This window comes from Coffea arabica, chromosome 6e, assembly GCF_036785885.1.
Source record: "Coffea arabica cultivar ET-39 chromosome 6e, Coffea Arabica ET-39 HiFi, whole genome shotgun sequence".
Lineage (NCBI taxonomy): Eukaryota > Viridiplantae > Streptophyta > Magnoliopsida > Gentianales > Rubiaceae > Coffea > Coffea arabica.
This window is the reverse complement of record NC_092321.1, coordinates 60,487,618-60,507,610: the sequence shown is the minus strand read 5'-3', so window position 1 is coordinate 60,507,610 and position 19,993 is coordinate 60,487,618. Positions and strand designations below refer to the sequence as shown.

Here is a 19,993-nt window from a genome sequence, read left to right as displayed (position 1 = left end):
TTGATTCATTGGGTTGGTTCTTTGATTTAATTCTTCCCTGTGCCTGCACCAGTGGTACTGGTTGGAGTGTTTTGAATATATTCGTTGATTTTATGTGGTTGCCTGTCTGATTGCGAGCTAAAAACCTTATCATTCGGTTGTTGTTCATATTTTGACCTGTGATTGCTGAACTTGCCAATTTTTGGGTCATTTGCTACTTTTCACAGGTTTGATTGGGAAATTGGCTGTCCCATTGGGGACAGGTGTTGAGATCTTAGTTGGAGTTGTGTCCAATTGTTGCGATTTGTTGTTTTGAGTAGACACTGACATCACTCTGGGTTTGTTTGAGTAGTTGTTTTGGTGCATTAGTAGGTTGGTGTCCAATTGTGGGTGAATTGCTGCGATTGCTGGTTCAATTTGGGGGCGCCCGTGACGCTTATATCTGCTTATTGGGGGCGCCTGTGACGCTTATCATTGCTACTAATTGGGTATACTGGACTTGCTTGGGGTCATTTTCTAGCTCTTGGATTCCTGTTTGTGCTTTCTATTGTTTTGGTTTGCCTGTTGGTCACAATGGTGCGGCCTCGATCTTCTTCTAAGTCTAGGACACCTAGGCAATCACAGCCTCCACCACCCCAACCCACTATTCCCGCCTCTGACTCCTCGCACGAACCTTCCTCCTCTGGGAGGAGAGCTTGCCTGGGGAGACAGAGGAACGTCCATATTTCTGACCCTGCACATTTTGGGGGAAATTTGCACTTCACTAGGGCCGCCGACAAGCAGCGATATGCCGTTTGTTGTGAGCGGCAAATCACTCCCTGCCGATATCTGGACGCCGCCACCTTGGGCCTTCTCAATATTAGCGACCACTTCGACCATTTGATCAATGGCATTGGGTGGCGCCCATATTCCCGTATTGTTGATCTCTCGACCTTTGTTGAGTTGGTTAGGGAGTTCTATGCCACTTTTGAGTTCACCATTACTACTGGTTATTCTGTGTCTGCCCCCGATGTCATTCACTTTCGATTGATGGGTCAGGAGTTCCACCAGTCGATTACTGATTTTAATTTTGCTTTTGGCTTCATTGATCCGGCCTATGCCGCCTCTCGGGAGTATGCCGAGAGTGCGTGCGACTACATAGAGCCTTTCTTCTCTCGTTATCGCAGTATGTGGGAGGCGTTATCCGTCGACCCTGCCCCTTATGATCCTCGTCAGTCCAAGAGCTCTTACATCAAGGACCCGGCTTCTCGCTACATCCAGCGCTTCCTAGCATATAGTTTCTCGGGTAGGCGAGACAGCTCGGGTATACTGTCCAAGCCAGAATTCTTTTTCATATGGTGCATGCATAATAATATTAAGGTTAATTTGGGGTGCTGGCTCGCTTCTCAATTTAAGTCTGTTTTGACAAAAAAGAAGCGCCCCTTGATTCTTGGGTCGTATATCACCCATTTGGCTGTTAACTTGCAGTTGCTTGATCTCTCTAACCATGATTTACATGTTGCTTGTCAAATGGAGGCTTTGGACATCCCGTGCTTGGAGCGAATGGGTTTGGTCCGGGAGGGTGACAACGGGTGGGAGATTGTTCCCCCGGGACCGATTAGACTTCCTCCTCGTTCACCCTTTGCCAGTGCATCCACGGCGGGCGGTGACCCCGGTCCTTCTTCTTCCGCTCCCCCCTCCGGCCCTACGGCCGAGGAATGGCACCAGCTCCGAAACACGGTTGAGCGGCTTGAGACGCGGCAGAAACACATGGACGTTAACATTCACAATATGGCGCAGAATCTCGCGGCATTTATGCAGCAAGCCAGGTTCCCTCCTCAGTTTCCGTCTAACCCTCCCATGTTCTGATGACTCTGGGGAAGTACCGTTGCCCTTCTCTTTACTTTTGTTGCTGGTTTATCACATTGAGGGCAATGTGTTCTTCAAGTGTGGGGGGGTCCCTGTTTGAGTGCTAGTAGTCCCTGATTGGTGTTTTTCCTTTGCTCTTAGTTTAATGGTTACCGCATTTTCGTTTATCTTCTCTTCCTTTCTCTAGTGGTCAGTTCTAATTTGGATACCAAGTCGGATGTTGGTTTTTGTCTCTAATTCTGATATTGTCGAAAAAAAAAAAGTATCAAGCTAAGGGGGTTAAGTCAGGAATATCTCTCTGGTGAATACCAACAAGTGCTTGACTTTTCTAATTTTTAGTTAACTTTTCTAGGCATATGGGATGACTGTTGGCATTTTTCATGTGATTTGGTCCGGCTATTAATTTTAGTTCTCCATGTTTGGAAGTTTGGGGCTGGCTACTGTTATTTTTTTTACGTTGTTTTAGTTATTGTGCTATATGGTTAGCATTGGCTGTGCCCCGCTAGTTATCGCCACCGAGTAACCGGGGATCTTCACCTAAAAGTGTTGATTCTCGCGTCAAAAGGTGGTGATGGCTATGAGCATTGAGTCACCTAGCAAGAGGAGTTGAGTAACCGGGCTCCTTCATCTGACAAATGTTGGAGTTCGCGTCAAAAGGCTCTAATGGCTAGAGACTAAGCCTTTGAATAAAAAAAAAAAAGGAAACAGGGAGAGAGAAAGAAATAAATAAAAAGTGTGTCGAATGTGAAAGGAGTCAGCTATCGATTCATGGGCTAATGTTGAGATTTTAGTTAATAATTGGACCAGTCGCTGATGAATGTGAGTAATCATCCTTTCTCCCTAGATTAGTTTGTTTTAAATTGGAAGAGTCGGTGGTTAGGAGGCTAACGGGGGCGATTTTTCAGTGATCTTGACCTGTGATGCTTGATATATATTTCTTTGAGTAATGTGGCAATACGGTAAGTGGAGAATAGCCATTGTCCAATTTTGGTGTCCAATACCGGTTCTCATGCTTGAGGGCAAGCATGATTCAGGTGTGGGGGGAATTGATAGGGCAGTATTTGATAGTAATTTTATTATTAATTTCCCCTTTTATCCCTGCTATTTATTTTGTTAATTGGTGATATCTACTTATATTTGGTATCTGGACTTAATTTCAGGAATGAAACAGAAAACTACCAAAAAGGAGGGACTTTATAGAGAAAATGAAGACTTCTAAGGGTTTCAACCCTTGGGCCCTTGAATTGGTGGGGGACCACAAAGCTAGTGAAAGATATTTAGTCATTTGGGGCTCCTCAAAGAAAGCAACGTAAAGAGACTTGGAACAAGAAACAATTTGGAGACTTTGTCCACATGTGTGGGGACCACCTAGATAGCTTTTAGTCATCTCTCTTTTGGTTCTTTAAAAGGAGACAACGTACAGAAGAAGGGGACGGCTTTTAGTTACAGCTTTTAGTTCAGTTTTTAGTTTTCTTTCTTTTCTCTCTGACTGGCCTCTGACACACGCCAGGTGTTTGACAATATTCCCCAACGGGAAAATATCTTTTATTCCTTGCTTTCTAGTAAAAAGGCAATGCCGTTGCAATCATTTAATTCGTGTGGTGATTTAATTATGCGGCGTGGCTAAGTCTTCAATCTAGTGAAGGGTCAACTCGACGGTGCAGTCCCGAAGTTCTGTGAGATCTAATTAGTTTTCACGTGTTCCTCAATTTATTAATATTTGCATGCTGTCAGCTTGAGTTCTCGTGGGATTTATTTATTAATTGGATGTCAGGGACCCGATATTCAATGTGATTTATTAATCTCGTGCCAATTTAGTCAATTAGATCCGTAATTGTTTGATTGATTAATATGAGTGGCAACTGGTGTGTTTACACATCAGGGGAGCATGCAATCTAGTTTAAATAACACTCGTAGCGTGTTATTGATTAGGGTTAGGTTTTTTTAGTTGTTAATGCAATTAGGAAATTAATTCTTATGGTCGTACCTAGGAGTATTTTCTGATTAAGGGTAATCAACGGTCGTACCTTGGTTATCAATAAATTAAGGAAAAATTGGTCGTCAGACTTCGTCAACGACTATAACTAGCCTATTAATACATTAAGTGAACCTCCCTTGCATCAATGATCGGATAATTGGACTGTGCCTGAGTAGTTGTATCCTTGGCTAGAATTTATATATTCTTGATTTAATTCCTTTTTATATTCGTACTAGTTAATTATTTGTTCCAGTGAATTATTTAATTGCTTTTAGTTTAACTCCGATAAAACCCCCCTTATTCCAATTGGAATTTTAAAAGAAACAAATATCACCAGTCCCTGTGGATTCGACCCTGCTTATCACTGTCTACAGAAGTTATATTTTGCTTGAGCAGGTATTTATTATTGCACAGGTTCGGCACCTGTCAAGGTCAGTGTAATTTTTCAAACCACAGGGGAGGTCAGTGCAAATGTCAGAAACCTCAGGGGAGGTTTCTGCAATTATCCCTTATGAAAATCACAAAGTGAATTGTCAATAAATTGACATCAAATTGGGCGATGAAAACGATGTATCTAGAAGCATGGATTATTTTTGCAAATGGAAAATAAGTTGAACAACAAGATAAATCTATCCAGGTACGTGGAATATTACAGCAGCCAAAAAAAAAAAAGCAAGAGAGATTATTGATTGTGATGGCAGTGAATCTGATCTCTCTGTGATGGTGGTGAACCTGATCTAAGAGAGAGCTTGATTTAAGGGAGGCAATGTTAGCATATTAAACCAAGACTCAAAATTAAAAATTTTCTACATTGTTATTTAGTAGTGTTTTAGTCAAATTACGGTTTTAGTAATTCTATTGGAGTCAAATTATGTTAATTTTATTGTCTAGGAATTAGTATCTTATTAGAAAATTTCTTGTGGTGTAAGACTTATTTATCAAGTCATCTAGTCTATAAATAGGGAGTCATTTTATTGTATTTAATTGAGAAGAGTGAAATTTGAGAGATTTGTTTTTATGATGTGATTAATAAATTATTATTGGTATTATTCCTCTTCTCCCACACATATTCTTCTCCCCATATACATTAATTTTGTCAAATATATCTCCTATATATTTTCGGTGAATTTTTTGGTTCTAGAGAGAGAGAACAGATATTAATTGAGGAAGAGAGCATCCCAAACGGCATTCTCTCAGCAGCATTTTGAATAGCTCAGTATAAAGAAAAAAGTACAGTGATTTGATCATTAAGAACAATAACGAGATAGCTCAAAACAAACATCCTTGAGTTCAAGCTCAAACTCCACAAGAACATACTGCAAATGTCAAAGTGAACTGCATGGAGAAATATTAATGTCGCTCATCTACTTGATCATACTCGATAACCAAGCAATTAAAACCAAAGATTCAAATTACGAAGTTAACGCATACTATGTTATGCTTGTCATGCAACTACAACAAGAGACGTGAATTTTGCATTTAGTTTTCGCTAAGAAAGGCGTTCAAGGAAAAGGGAACTTGAAAACTGAAATCCAATGCTCGAATTTGGTCCTGTGATTAGAAAATCTAGACTCATGCAGGAAGCAGTAGATTGAGATTTTACATAGTATTTGGTTGTTATAGAGGGTCTGAGTCTCTGACATTATCGAGTGATGAAAATGGCTCTCTGCAACATCAACAGACCTCTTAGTTCCCCTCAAATCGATCGGAGTGCAGATGAGGAAAAATTCAATGTTCCCAAGATCTTACTCCTATCATCTCAACATCTGAAATATCTGTTAGGAAATTGGCTTAATTTCTTTTAGATAGGTTTCTTGTTTTGTGTGGAAGCAACTAGTTTCCTAATTGATTTTAGTTACTTGAAGTAATAGTCAAAGAATATTCTATTTAGTTTAGAATTAGAAGTTATTTCCTATTATGTAAAAGTCTAGGAATTAGAATTGGTTTCCTATTATTATTTGAGTTTTAACCAAATAATGTTCCCTATAAATAGGTGAATTGGCATACTACACAAGAGACACACAAGGGGCACACAAGAGGCGGCATGTAGTCTTATACATAGGGTGAGATAGGATTTTTTGGAGATTAGAGATGGTATACAAAGGTTGGATTTGGGTTCAAATTATATTTTTGTATAGGATTTTCCTCTCATAATAAAGAATGGGTTTTCTCTCCGTGGACGTAGACTCAATGGTGGAGCCGAATCACGTTAAATATTGTGTGTCGTTTATCTTTCATACTTGTGGTTTGTTTCTCATCAAATTGTTATGCACTTGATGTCTCAATAGTTGTTTATTCCGCGCTTGAATTCTAACAAGTGGTATCAGAATTTCAGGTTGCGAGACTGGGCAATAGAGCAAAATTCGTGGTTGGATCCTAGTTAACTATTGAAATCAAGTAGATTGGTAGTTGTTACTAATTGAACAATTTAATAAGTGGTATTTTTGTTTCAATGGTGACAGGTCATCAGCCTGTGCAATAATAAATACCTGCTCAAACTAAAAATAATTTTTGGAGATAGTGGTGAGCAGGGTCGAATCCACAGGGACTGGGAGTAATTGTTTCTTTTCAAGTTCACAATGACAAGGGGGTGTTTTTGTGCAGAAAGTGACAATCAAATAAATTCAAATAAAATCTAAGAGACTACTAAAAATTAAATAACAAATTACTAAAATCAAATGAATGATAATTAAGAATCTAGCCAAGGAATAACTTCAGCAATGGTTCACCTAATTGATCATCGATAAGCAAAGGCAATTCCAATTATTTACTAATAAATAGGTTATAACTGCCAAACAAGCGATGGCAGTCAACCCCTCCTTACTGTGTCGGTGATCAAGGTACGCTCGTTAATCACTGCTCTAATTGAGAAATAATCCTAGGTACGCCCGTAGAATTTAATTCCCCAATTACCTTACGTATTAGAGGAGCCCTATTCTAACCAAATAACGCACTACCAGGGTTATTTTAGATTAGCCCGCGTATCCCCACTGACACGAATCTAATCGTGCCAGTTGTCACTATTTTGAGGTAATTAAACAATTACGGATTCAATACCCCAATTGACAATAGATTACCAAATCAATTAATTATCTGGATCCAAGACAATCAACTAATTAAATAACCATAAACATAGTAATCAGGGAATACACGAATACCAATAAATAAAAGGGAAAGATTAAATTAAATCGATCTCACAGTTTTCAGGTGACCCAAAGCATCCGTCGTTTCTTGACTAGAACGAGGGGATTAGCTCATATTGGATGAACTAAGCCCGCAGGAAATTTCAGCAGAAGTCACGGCCATTGTATGCATTTCAAGAGCCGCAATTCGTCAAACACTTAGTAAGCAAATGTAAGGCACAGGTAACAAATTGAAGCCCTTTATTGTTCCTAGCATCCGCAGAGCAAAATCAGTCACAAGGTGCAAGAAGGAAAAGTCAAAGAAAGCTGACAAAAAGCTTCCTCCTCACATTCGTACATGTCTTAAGCCAAAAAGTAAAGTACAAGGGAAAAGTCAACAATTTTCTTTGCTAAGCTAAAGACGAAAAGCTCAGAATTAAGCCAGCCCCCTTTTTGATCCTTTATCTTCCTTCTTATTGCGGCGGCTCACCAGGAGGGAGAAGCCCTCCGTCAGTCATTCCTTTGCGAAAATTACCAAAATGGGCGTGACATCTCGTGTTCCAAAAGTGCCCCTGGGACAGCTTTATCATCTGAATTCTTTTCCTGTCAATTTGGCACCTGTTATCATATTTTCGTTCTACTCCCTGAAATATACGTAAATTAAGGAAAATGAGTAGAATCCAGCAATTAATCCACATCAAGTCAGGTAATAGGGGAAAATAATAATAAAATAAATAGATAAATTTTAGCCTATCAATTCCCCCCACACCTAAACTTTGCTTGTCCTCAAGCATAAGACACCAAAATTTGATAATGGTCATTGCCCAATCTACCAAATTGCCAAGATATTCAAGAAAGAACCACATATCGGGCACTAGTAATTAAAATCCGAGAGGCATCCCCCCAGTTAGCCTCTAAACCACAAACTCCTTCAATTTCCAAATTAACTAATCTAAGGAAAAGGAATGGCACGCAACATTTATCAACTAATGGTCCAAATATTCACACAAGACCCCATATTAAGTCCATAAACCAGCAAGCTCTCCTATTATTTATTCTCCCCTTTTTTTTTGTTTTTTTATTTTTTATTTTCTTTCAAGCAATCATAATATTTGACACAAGAAGACTTAGTCTCTAGCCGCCGGAGCCTTTTGACGCGAACTCCAACATTTTTAGATGAAGGAGCTCGGTTACTCAGCTCCTACCGCTATACGACCACGTACTCATATAAAGCACCATCTTTTGACGCGAAAATCGACACTTTTAGGTGCCGATTCCCGGTTACTCAGTAGTGGTTAATAGCGGAGTACAGTCAAGTTTATTCACAGCCAAACAAAGCCAAAAACACGAAATACCAACACTAGCAACCAAGCATAGGGGCAGCTCGCCTCATTATTGCCAAACATGGAGAACTGGAGTCAATATTGGACCAGTTCACCTCAAAATGCCAACAGTCATTCCCAACGCCTAGAAAAGTTAACAAAGAAATCAAAAGAGCCAAGCAATACGATATTCACCAAGGAGATATCTTGGATCCAACCACATCAACCCGATACCTTTGTATTTAAAAACTTGGCAAAAGTAGACTTGGAGTCAATAAGTCCACATCTCAATTTTTGGCATTCACATGAAAGGTAAGCACCAAGACGAAAGAACGAAAACGAGCAACTAGAAATAAAACTAAGAAAAACTACTAAAAAGTAAAAACTTTTTTCTTTTCTTTTTTTTTTTTTTTTTTTACTAAAAACGGAAAACACTAGCACCCCCTTAGATCCCCCCACACCTATAGGACACATTGTCCTCAATGTGACAAATAACCAACAAAAGTGGGTGAGAGGACAGTAACACTTCCCTGAAATCCGGTCAAAGAGGTGGGCGAGGCGGAGCTGGAGGAGCAAAGCCCGTATGATGCAGAAATTGCGCCAAATTCTCACCATGTCTCTCAACAGTTAGCTCAAAGCTACAGAAGCTCCAACATGTATGGAAACCAGCAAATGCAACTAGCAAAGGAAACTCAAGCAGAACAAAGCAAGAATTTCCCAGTAATCACCCAATCAATAACAAAAAGAAGAATTCCAGCAATTAAAAATGCCCAGTCAAAGCCTTCCCACTTCAAAAGTTGAAGCTATCAGTCAGAGGGTCCCCCAACAATGAAATTGTGCAAGATGAACCCCACAAAGTAAGTCAAACGGCACAGGATCTCACTCAATATGCAATAGCAGAATTAACTCAAGCAAAGCCCCCATAAAACCTCAATGATTCCCCCAGCAATGCAAGCAAAATAGACCTCAGCAAGACAATCCAACAAGCAACGTTGGGTTCAAAGGCTCCTTCAAATCGAACAAATAATCATAGCATTGTAACACATTCAAAATCTCAATAAACGGCTCCAGTTGGCCAATTAATTGCACAATGTCACCCAACCCAAAAGAAATAGCAGTTCCAATCAACAATAGTCCGACCAGTACCACTGGCGAAAAATCACACAATTGGGGAAAAGACTTCCACACGGCCAAAATACCCACTGCTGACGAACCCAGATAGCACCATTCAATTTGTAGAAAATTGGGAGTAAGATTCAAATACCTCCACTGGTACCACTCCAGGTGACGGGCAGAGCAGCGGCGGCGCACGATGGCAACACCAATGGCGTCGGCTTGGGCTGGTGGAGCGCGCGGCAGGGGAGCAGAGCTCGCGCGAGGGCTTCGGGTACAGCCAAGAGAGAGACAGACGGGCAGCTGTGGAGTGATGCCGCGGCTGGCGCAGTTGTCGCCGCGCTCCAGAGAGAGAGGTGAGTGAGTGCAGGGGGCTGGAGCTGCTGACTGAAGGCGCGGCTGCCAAAGTGGATGGCGGAGGCTACGGGTGGCCGGCTGCCGCGCGAGCTGCGCCTGAGAAGCTGGCCCGCGCGCGAGGCTCTATGGGTCTCGGCCAAAAAGGGGCGGCGGCGCAAGCTGCGGTTGGTGGTTGGAGCCGCTGGTCGATGGCGAGGAAGAGCGGGAATGGGAGGCGGCTTGCGCAGAGGTGGGCGGCGCGAATTGAAAAGAGAAGAAGAAAGAAAGAAAAGAGAAAGAAAAGAAAGAAAAGAAAAGAAGAGAAAGAAAAAGAGAGAAATTGATGTTTTTTTTTTTTTTTTTTTGATGAGGCTCTTTGAGCCACGGAAATTTTTATTTTTTGTTTTTTTTTTGAACAATTTTTTTTTTTTTTTTTGAAATTTGGAAACTAAAGCTACGGTGATAAGAAATGTTTATTCTATATATATATATATTTTTTTTGAATCCTTACCTTTCCTGCGAACGTGACGCGGGCGCGTCATGAGGGCAAGAGAGCTCCCAGAAGTTTCAGAAGTTTCTGATCGTGAGCTCCCTGCACATCACCACGCGGGCACGTCATGAGGGCAAGAGAGCTCCCAGAAGTTTCAGAAGTTCCTGATCGTGAGCTTCCTGCACATCACCACGCGGGCGCGTCATGAGGGAAGGGCACCTATAAATCAGCAAAAACGAAAACTGAAACCCAAAATCAGTCGAATTCAAGGAGAGCACATCTAAACTACCACACGAAAATGAACAAACCATTAAAAGGAACAATTGGGTTGCCTCCCAAGGAGCGCCTTTCTTTAATGTCTTTGGCTAGACATTGAACACCACTCTTCAATCTGGGTGTAACTCAATTTTCCTGGAAATCGGTGGCCCTCCCCCAGGATCCAAATAGCCTTTGAGTGCAGCCTTCTTTCTTAATTTTCTACTCCTTTTCACCTCATACAGTGCTTTCATCCCCTTATACTTGTTCTCAGTAAGTTTGAATTTATCCCTACAAGCAAACTCAGAAAATTCTTGCACAGAAGGATTAATAGCATGAATAGCAAACACAGGGTGAGAGTTAACAGGATGTTTCATTGTATCGAAAATATTAAAGTGGACTAGTTCTCCATCAAATTCCATGGACAATGTACCCTTATTAACGTCAATTTTTGTCTGTGCTGTGCTCAAAAAGGGTCTACCTAGTAGCAAAGGTGAGGGGTCAGGGGAATGATCATCATCCATGTCAAGTACATAAAAGTCAGCCGGGAATATCAATTCATTAACTTTAACCAGCACATCCTCGACCAACCCATCAGGGTATGCATTTGTTCGGTCAGCTAATTGAATTATTATCTCGGTTTCTTTTAATGGACCGAGATTCAAAGAAGCATATATAGATTTTGGCATTACGTTGATCGATGCTCCTAAATCCAGCAAGGTATTTCTAATCAGAGTATTACCTATCTTGCATGGGACAGTAAACCTACCTGGATCCCCACACTTTGGTGGTAGCTTTCTTTGGAGAACTGCTGACACATTCTCCCCAACAATAACTCTTTCATCTCCCCTCAGCCTCCTTCGATTGACACATAGGTCCCTCAGAAATTTTGCATACTTCGGCACTTGCTTGATGGCGTCTAGTAGGGGGATATTGATCTCTACCTTGCGAAACACCTCCAGGATCTCTTTCTCCTTGTCCTGTTTCTTCGATTTTTCCAACCTGCAAGGAAATGGAGGGGGATTAGTTTTAACTGTAATTACTGGGTCTGGAAGTACCTTTAAATCTGCACCATTGCTGTCCTCCCTCTCAAGTTCATTTTCGATCTTTTCCTCATCCTTATTCTTAGGGATCATAGGTTCAGGCCCCTGAATTTCCTTCCCGCTCCTTAAAGTCATTGCGCTTACGTTCTTCAGGTTCAGTTCAGGTTGGGATGGCAATCTTCCATTTACTTGGGACTCCAAACGGTTGATTGTTGTGGCCATTTGACTTATCTGACTCCTTATATCCTGCATTTCGGAGTCCGTCCTTTGTTGATTTTGCGCCATGGTTGTCATCATTTGTTGATTTTGCGCCATGGTTGTCATCATTTGTTTCATCATCTCCTCCAAAGATGGACCAGAGCTTGGGGGCGGAGGTGGTCGGGATTGGTATTGCTGCTGGTACCCTGGTGGCTTATTTGGCACAAAGTTAGACTGCCTGTTCGGTGTAAAGTTGGGTTGCCTATTCCCTCCATAACTGAGGTTGGGATGATCTCTCCACCCGGGGTTGTAGGTGCTTGAGTAAGGGTCGTACTGCTTCCTTGGCGCGGGCGCGTGGTCAGCCATGTTCACCTGTTCTGCAGTTTCTTCCTGAATCATTGGGCACATATCTGCAGAGTGACCTATACCAGTGCAAATCCTGCATACCCTGGCTTGTGATGCATTTCTCACAGCCTGTTGCCTAACAAACGCGGTCAACTCAGTTAGCTGCTACTGCATGGAGGGTGTCTCTACCTCATTCACCCTGCGTATTGGACAATCCTCTCTCGTACCGAATTGTTGCGAATTCTCTGCCATCCTCTCAATCAACTCCCGTGCTTCTTGAGGGGTTTTGTTCACCAGTGCCCCTCCACTTGCAGCATCAATTATGCTCCTGTCCCTAAAAAGGAGTCCCTCATAAAAATACTGAATGAGCAACTGCTCACTTATCCGGTGCTGGGGACACTTGTGCAACAAGAAGTTGAACCGTTCCCAATACTCATAGAGCGACTCCCCTGGATGCTGCTTGATCCCACAAATTTCTTTTCTTAGACTTGCAGCCCTGGACGCAGGAAAATATTTATCCAAAAATTTTTTCTTCAATTGGTCCCACGTGGTGATGCTACCTGGTGACAGGTAGTATAGCCAGTCCTTTGCAGAATCCTTCAAGGAAAAAGGGAATGCCCTCATTTTTATCTGCTCTTCTGTAATCCCCGAGGGCTTCATACTGTTGCATACGACATCAAATTCCTGCAGATGCTTATACGGCTCTTCACCTGGTAAACCATGAAAAGAGGGTAAAAGAGCAATCAAACCAGATTTTAACTCAAATGAAATGTTTTCACTCAAACGCGGGAAAGTAATGCACAAAGGCTGCTGATTTAGATTAGGGGCAGCCAACTCCCTTAATGTTCGTGCATTAGCCATGGAAATTTCTTCTTGCTCCGAGTCACTCGAAGTGTCACCAAATGAATCTGTTGGTTCAAAACCTGACTCAGGTCTCTGAGATGTAGCACTGGAGTGCTCCTCTCTGAGCTGTCTGGTTTCCTTCCTCGTTCTACGCGCGGTCTTCTCTACTTCAGGGTCAAAAATCAAATCACCTGTACGAGAAGATCGAGGCATACACTAGAAGAAAACCAGAAAATTAGGACAAAAAAATGAATTTAAAAAGAAACAAATAATAACGCCAGTCCCCGGCAACGGCGCCAAAAATTGATAGGTCGTCAGCCTGTGCAATAATAAATACCTGCTCAAACTAAAAATAATTTCTGGAGATAGTGGTGAGTAGGGTCGAATCCACAGGGACTGGGAGTAATTGTTTCTTTTCAAGTTCACAGTGACAAGGGGGTGTTTTTGTGCAGAAAGTGACAATCAAATAAATTCAAATAAAATCTAAGAGACTACTAAAAATTAAATAACAAATTACTAAAATCAAATGAATGATAATTAAGAATCTAGCCAAGGAATAACTTCAGTAATGGTTCACCTAATTGATCATCGATAAGCAAAGGCAATTCCAATTATTTACTAATAAATAGGTTATAACTGCCAAACAAGCGATGGCAGTCAACCCCTCCTTACTGTGTCGGTGATCAAGGTACGCCCGTTAATCACTGCTCTAATTGAGAAATAATCCTAGGTACGCCCGTAGAATTTAATTCCCCAATTGCCTTACGTATTAGAGGAGCCCTATTCTAACCAAATAACGCACTACCAGGGTTATTTTAGATTAGCCCGCGTATCCCCACTGACACGAATCTAATCGTGCCAGTTGTCACTATTTTGAGGTAATTAAATAATTACGGATTCAATACCCCAATTGACAATAGATTACCAAATCAATTAATTATCTGGATCCAAGACAATCAACTAATTAAATAACCATAAGCATAGTAATCAGGGAATACACGAATACCAATAAATAAAAGGGAAAGATTAAATTAAATCGATCTCACAGTTTTCAGGTGACCCAAAGCATCCGTCGTTTCTTGACTAGAACGAGGGGATTAGCTCATATTGGATGAACTAAGCCCGCAGGAAATTTCAGCAGAAGTCACGGCCATTGTATGCATTTCAAGAGCCGCAATTCGTCAAACACTTAGTAAGCAAATGTAAGGCACATGTAACAAATTGAAGCCCTTTATTGTTCCTAGCATCCGCAGAGCAAAATCAGTCACAAGGTGCAAGAAGGAAAAGTCAAAGAAAGCTGACAAAAAGCTTCCTCCTCACATTCGTACATGTCTTAAGCCAAAAAGTAAAGTACAAGGGAAAAGTCAACAATTTTCTTTGCTAAGCTAAAGACGAAAAGCTCAGAATTAAGCCAGCCCCCTTTTTGATCCTTTATCTTCCTTCTTATTGCGGCGGCTCACCAGGAGGGAGAAGCCCTCCGTCAGTCATTCCTTTGCGAAAATTACCAAAATGGGCGTGACATCTCGTGTTCCAAAAGTGCCCCTGGGACAGCTTTATCATCTGAATTCTTTTCCTGTCAATTTGGCACATGTTATCATATTTTCGTTCTACTCCCTGAAACATACGTAAATTAAGGAAAATGAGTAGAATCCAGCAATTAATCCACATCAAGTCAGGTAATAGGGGAAAATAATAATAAAATAAATAGATAAATTTTAGCCTATCAAATGGCTTGATAAAAAGTGTTAATGGTAAAGGATGGAAAGTCGAAAAACATGGAGATGCTTGACGGTGAATCTAGACAGGTGATTCAAGAGTCAAGGAAAAGATGGAGTCTAATATTGATTTTGAACATGAATCGTTCGAGACTTTCTCACACCTCCAACAGTTAATACTTTATCCCGGTGGATTTTAGATTTTGGTTATGTTCTTTGGGTGGTGTGACACGTATCCTAAAGAAATAAAGAAATCTAATTTTCATGCGCCAGAAGACTCTGAAAGTTGCGTGTTTTTCGTTTTAGGTGGAGTCTTGGAAACCATATGTGGCGAGACAATCCCGAGGATGGGAAGAAGTACGGTGATTTTACCACTTGGTTGCCTCAATAGTTTAGGTTAGAGCTCATAGAAGGGGATCCCAGATTGCAAGTGGTGGTGAGAAGAAATCCTGCAAAAGGAGATGGTGAATTGAGGCACATTCTCGCTAGTCAACTGGATATTAGACTCCGAGTAACTACACATGTTCGTTTGCCGATTGAATCAATTTGGTGTCAGGACTGTATTAATTCTGGTGTGTAGTTCGGTACCATATTATTTGGTAGTTGAAAGCAAATAGTTGTTAAAAAAAATTTTCGCCAAGGTGGAGATTTGTTAGGAAATTAGTTTAATTTCTTTTAGATAGATTTCTTGTTTTGTGTGAAAGCAACTAGTTTCCTAATCGATTTTAGTTATTTGAAGTAATAGTCAAAGAATATTCTATTTAGTTTAGAATTAGAAGTTATTTCCTATTCTGTACAAGTCTAGAAATTAAAATTGGTTTCCTATTGTTATTTGAGTTTTAGCCAAATAATGTTCCCTATAAATAAATGGGTTGGCACACTACACAAGAGACACATAAGGGGCACACAAAAGGCGACATGTAGCCTTATACATAGGATGAGAGAGAGTTCTTGGAAAATGAAAAATGGTATACAAAGGTTGGATTTGAGTTCAAGTTGTATTATTGTATAGGATTTTCCTCACATAATAAAAAACGAGTTTTCTCTCCGTGGACGTAGGCTCAATGGTGGAGTCGAACCATGTTAAATATTGTGTGTCGTTTATCTTTCATGCTTGTGGCTTGTTTTTCATTAAATTGTTGTGCATTTGATGTCTCAATAATTGTTTATTCCGCGTTTGGGTCCTAACAATATCTCCTAGAGTAATTTCTAAGGGTCACAGAGCCTATATATCTTGGTTTGTGCTCTTCCTTGCAAACAAGCTTGGCATAAATAACAACATTACCCGACTAAACTTCTAAGAGTTCCTAACATTCTCAACTGAACTTAAAGCCAAGTTGACATATAACTCGGGGAGACCAACCATGGCCCAGCCAACCAGTGCAAATTTTGCTGAACTATCCAATTATGCAAAGAAGCATGCATGTACTTCCAGTTTCCCATTAAACAAAGAAAAAAAAACGGTCCAGTAGTGTAAAGACAATCTTTCCTGGAGTCTACTGGTTTTCCATTAACTAAGCTCTTTCTGGAAGTTCCAACAGAAACTCAACAATGAGTTATAGCAGCACCTGGAAACCAGAGAAAGTGGATCTAGTACTCTCAAGATTCTATCCAGAATTTGAGGGGATTGTGGAAGGGCTGAGAAAGGAATGAGTGAAAAAGACTATTTGATGAAGGAACAACAATCATTTGCACACTTCTCCCCCTTGTTTCTCTTTTTCCTCTTTCATAAATTTCATCCGATTTTTCATGGTTGCTAGTCGGCCATACCACAGCATGGTGCAAAGATCCCCTTGAGACTACAAGCATAGCCTACCACGCTATAACTGAAGTCATAAACTAAATTTATAGCAATTGTGCAGTAAGTTATTGGCATCTTAAGAAATTATCCAACAAACTCCAGCAACTCATTAAGATTTTGTACTCTAACAATATTTGAAAAAAAAAGGACACAAATTTACAAAGCCTAAGAATAGTCCAACAATGCTTAAGAAATTGGCCGTGCAATGTCAGATAAAGGAAGCTGAGGCAGCCATGTTGGTGATTTTAATCATTGGTTGGCTGGGATAGTTAAATTAAAAAGGTGATCTTAATGATTGGTTGCCTGATCTTCAGATTCTGCTTGGTGATTGGATGAGGTGATTACAGCTTTCGACAGTCATCTTCAGCCGCATTATCAGTATCTTTCTGTTCCTAAACCTGCAAATCCAAGTAGAAATGACACCGGGTGTAAGTGGCGATCCTAATGACGGATATCTTGAAGTTCATATATCATCAGACAATGGTTAATTACTTGTGCTTCATCCTCTTGATTCTTCATCTTTTTACATTCTTCATCAGTTTCAATTGAGAAACAAACTATTTACATCAAACAAAATGCAAGATGGCACTGAAATGATTGTGGCAAAACAAGAATGAAAAATATGGGTACTTATTCAATCCACTCTTTCGATTTGCTGTAAACCCATTTAGTTTATGTCTCGATCCAAAACATTTTTTAGTTTAAAAAAATAAAGAAATAAAAGGTTTCATATCTAAAACCGGAAGAAAAAAGCAGAGCCTACCAAATGACATGGCACCTACTACTTGTCCCCTTCATGCATTCAAACTTTGGTAAGTAGCTATGAACTAATGCTCACCAAACTTGTCCTTTTGCACATCCCAACTTCTGTGCTGACATCCTAAAGATGGAAAATACAAGCATATAAGGACTTTTTTCAGAAAAGATATATGAAAAAAAATACAGCCTTGGCATACCTATATACAACAACTCTTGGAGTAAACTGCATCTGCTCCCAATATTCTGTTCACCTGTAGCTGATGCTCTTTGTCCACCCAAAGAGTCCCACCAGGTTTTTTTGTCTCACTATTCAAGTGAGAGGCTGTCCTTTTGGCATAAGCTGCTTGTTGCATTGAAATCATATTCATCATAATGATTGAACATTTCATCAGTAGTTCCAAAACACTTGGTTACTCCGGAATTTTTTCTTTTGATATATTTTAATAAGTTGCTTATAGGTCCAATCCCTTTTATCTTTGAACTCCAAAAAGGCCTCCGCACTCAAGTGAAAATCCCCTTTTCCCATCGCATAAAAAACAATTCCATCTGTCAATATCGTAGCAGGAGTATCTGTGTCCAATCTGCTCAAAGCACATTCCAAATTCTTTCCCAGCCTTCTCTCCAAGTATGCATCAACTATACAACCATAAGTCACAAGATCGGGTACAACTCCTTCATGCTGCATATGTTCAATGCTCAGATGCAAGTCCCAAAACAATGACATCTTTGCAAAAGCCAGAGCTCGAATGTTAAAAGTAGTCAGATCAGGATGGAATCCACCTTCCACCATTCTCACAAAGGTCCTCTGCAAGCTTTTCATTTTGAAGTTGGCGGCAAAGGATAACAGGAGAAGGTTCCACAGAAGGTTTCCTACATTTCTCCTGCCAAGACCAACATCCTCTAGAAACTTCCCTAGACTATAGAATTTCCTTTCCCTGATATAAGCAGATGAAACTGCCCTGATTCCTTCTTCCTCTATGAGAATCCTTGAACTCTTAAGACGGGCATATGCAACTTCCATCTGAGCCACTGAACCAAAATTGCTGGAATAAATGACAAAAGCATTTTGTGTGACAGAATCTACCGAGAATCCCATAGCAATCATCTCTGTTAGCATAATTTCCATCAACTCAAGTTCTCCTTTCTTACCAAAACAAGAAATAGTCTGCGCATATATTGCAGGTAACATCATATGGTTTCTCAAGCGTACTTGATGCAGAATTCTGCTCACCAAATCAAAATGTCCACTGGTTGCATAGACATCAATTAGCTCTGAAATTATAGGAACACTGGGTAGAAAAGAACTGTTAAACATTTCATCCCAAATACACTGTGCTTGAGAGAACAAACCTTTGTTGGCATAGCACAGCATCAAAGTAGACAGAGTGGAGACATCAGGCAAAAAACCTTTGTATGGCATTTCAAGCAAAAGCTCCTCAGTAACATGAAGTAAACTTTTAGTGCATGTGTTTGAATTGAATGGACAATCCATGTAAGCATCATGACGATCAACATTGCCTTCTTGTTTCCCTTGCAAAAGTCTCTGTTATGAGCACAACCACAACACATAGTGAGGTTGTCATGCTAAAACTGCCACAATAATTTCTAATTGGACGACTTAAGCTTTTGCATTCCAGCCGAGCTGGGTATTTGTCAATTAAAAAGCTTTTGTCCAGTTTAGTATCTAATTGAGGATAGGAAGCTATACCACTCCAAGATACTCATATCTTAAGGTGTAGTAATAACCTACCAAAAACTGAACTTGGAAATGAAAGAAGGAAAGCTCTGTAAGAGAGTAATCTGATGCAACAACGATAGAAAAATCTGGATTTTACAATTTTTTCTTGTTTTCATGTAAAATGCTAATTTTTCCCATATACTGCTGCAGGCAACCAAATAGTTCCCCTTGCTTCAGCATTCAGCACAAACATTTATCTTAAAATCTTATATCACCCAAAATATCTCCACCCCTCCAACAATAGATTTCCTATCCACCCTACAGAATTTAATTCCCATACCAAATAAATCTCAAAACTTCTCTTTTTACTTTTTATTTTTAGCAGAAACTCAAACTTCCCTTTCAGTGCAACAAATTTGGAATCTTTGAAGATCAAATATTGCTATTGTTGAATCTACTTTAAGTAGTACGGGAAAACATACAATAACTAAAGGAATTCAAAACAGAAAACTGCTTTACATACAAAATTGCCTACTTAATTTTGATCCTAAACCCAAAAAAAAAAATCCCAATTCAAATATCCAGTTTCCAACAGATACAATAATATCAAGCAATTCCCATCAAAACCCAGAAAAAATAGCACTGAAAACAAATAAAAAGATTACAAAAAAAAAACCCAATAAAACTTGCAAAAGATGGAATATTTTAGCAGCAGTAAAAGTACGTAGTCATTACCTTTAGAGGCAAAAATTTATTTGCAGAGCCACTTCTCTGGAGAAATGAAGGAGAAACCATTGGATGGAGTGTGTTGATACGAAGAGTTGTGGAAAGAGGCAGCAGAGTTTCCATGGCTTCGCAGTTGAGCTTCAGAGAGGAAGATGGAAATATGGTAATGGTCTATTAGTAGTTAGGACTTTAGTTTCTGAGTGTACAATACATAGAGCTTAACGTACTAAATTTCAAGCTGTTTTTTTTTTCCTTTCTTTTCTTTAATTTCAAGCTGTTGGAGCATGAGAAAAATGGACTGTCAGAAATGGGTCACAAATCTCTGCATTTAATACTAGACAATCGAGAGATTGCTTTACCCCAAAAAAAAAATGTCACTTTCTTATCTTATCAAAGGACACCAAGTCGCGTGATTTTTGGACTGTTAATAGGGTCGAGTTAA

At 40.1% G+C, this 19,993-nt stretch overlaps 2 protein-coding genes across 5 annotated transcripts; both read right to left on the bottom strand.

Annotated features, from left to right (window-relative positions):
- Positions 1-10,574: 10,574 nt before the first annotated feature.
- Positions 10,575-12,092, bottom strand: LOC113696937 (uncharacterized). The gene has a single exon (XM_027216317.1). It carries the CDS (start codon positions 12,090-12,092, stop codon positions 10,575-10,577), a length of 1,518 nt encoding a protein of 505 aa, XP_027072118.1.
- Positions 12,093-16,414: 4,322 nt separating this feature from the next.
- LOC113695110 (pentatricopeptide repeat-containing protein At3g42630-like) lies at positions 16,415-19,854 on the bottom strand. Of its 4 annotated transcripts, XM_027214086.2 has the most exons (5): positions 19,561-19,853; positions 18,498-18,690; positions 17,345-18,419; positions 17,152-17,268; positions 16,415-16,786 (listed from the first exon to the last, which is right to left on the bottom strand). In XM_027214086.2, exons 1-3 carry the CDS (start codon positions 19,672-19,674, stop codon positions 17,536-17,538), a joined length of 1,191 nt encoding a protein of 396 aa, XP_027069887.1. In that variant the 5' UTR covers positions 19,675-19,853; the 3' UTR covers positions 16,415-16,786; positions 17,152-17,268; positions 17,345-17,535. The 4 variants fall into 4 exon arrangements, with proteins under 4 accessions (XP_027069887.1, XP_027069884.1, XP_027069885.1 ...); XM_027214083.2 differs by having other exon boundaries at positions 17,345-18,690; positions 19,561-19,854; XM_027214084.2 differs by having other exon boundaries at positions 17,227-17,268; positions 17,345-18,690; positions 19,561-19,854.
- Between the last annotated feature and the right edge of the window lie 139 nt (positions 19,855-19,993).

Coding starts and splice junctions, on each gene's coding strand:
- LOC113695110 (XM_027214083.2), bottom strand. CDS start 19,674: ATGGAAACTCTGCTGCCTCTTTCCACAACTCTTCGTATCAACACACTC. Junction 18,691..19,560: donor ATAAATTTTTGCCTCTAAAG/GTAATGACTACG, acceptor TGCTCATAACAG/AGACTTTTGCAAGGGAAACA.
- LOC113696937 (XM_027216317.1), bottom strand. CDS start 12,092: ATGTGCCCAATGATTCAGGAAGAAACTGCAGAACAGGTGAACATGGCT.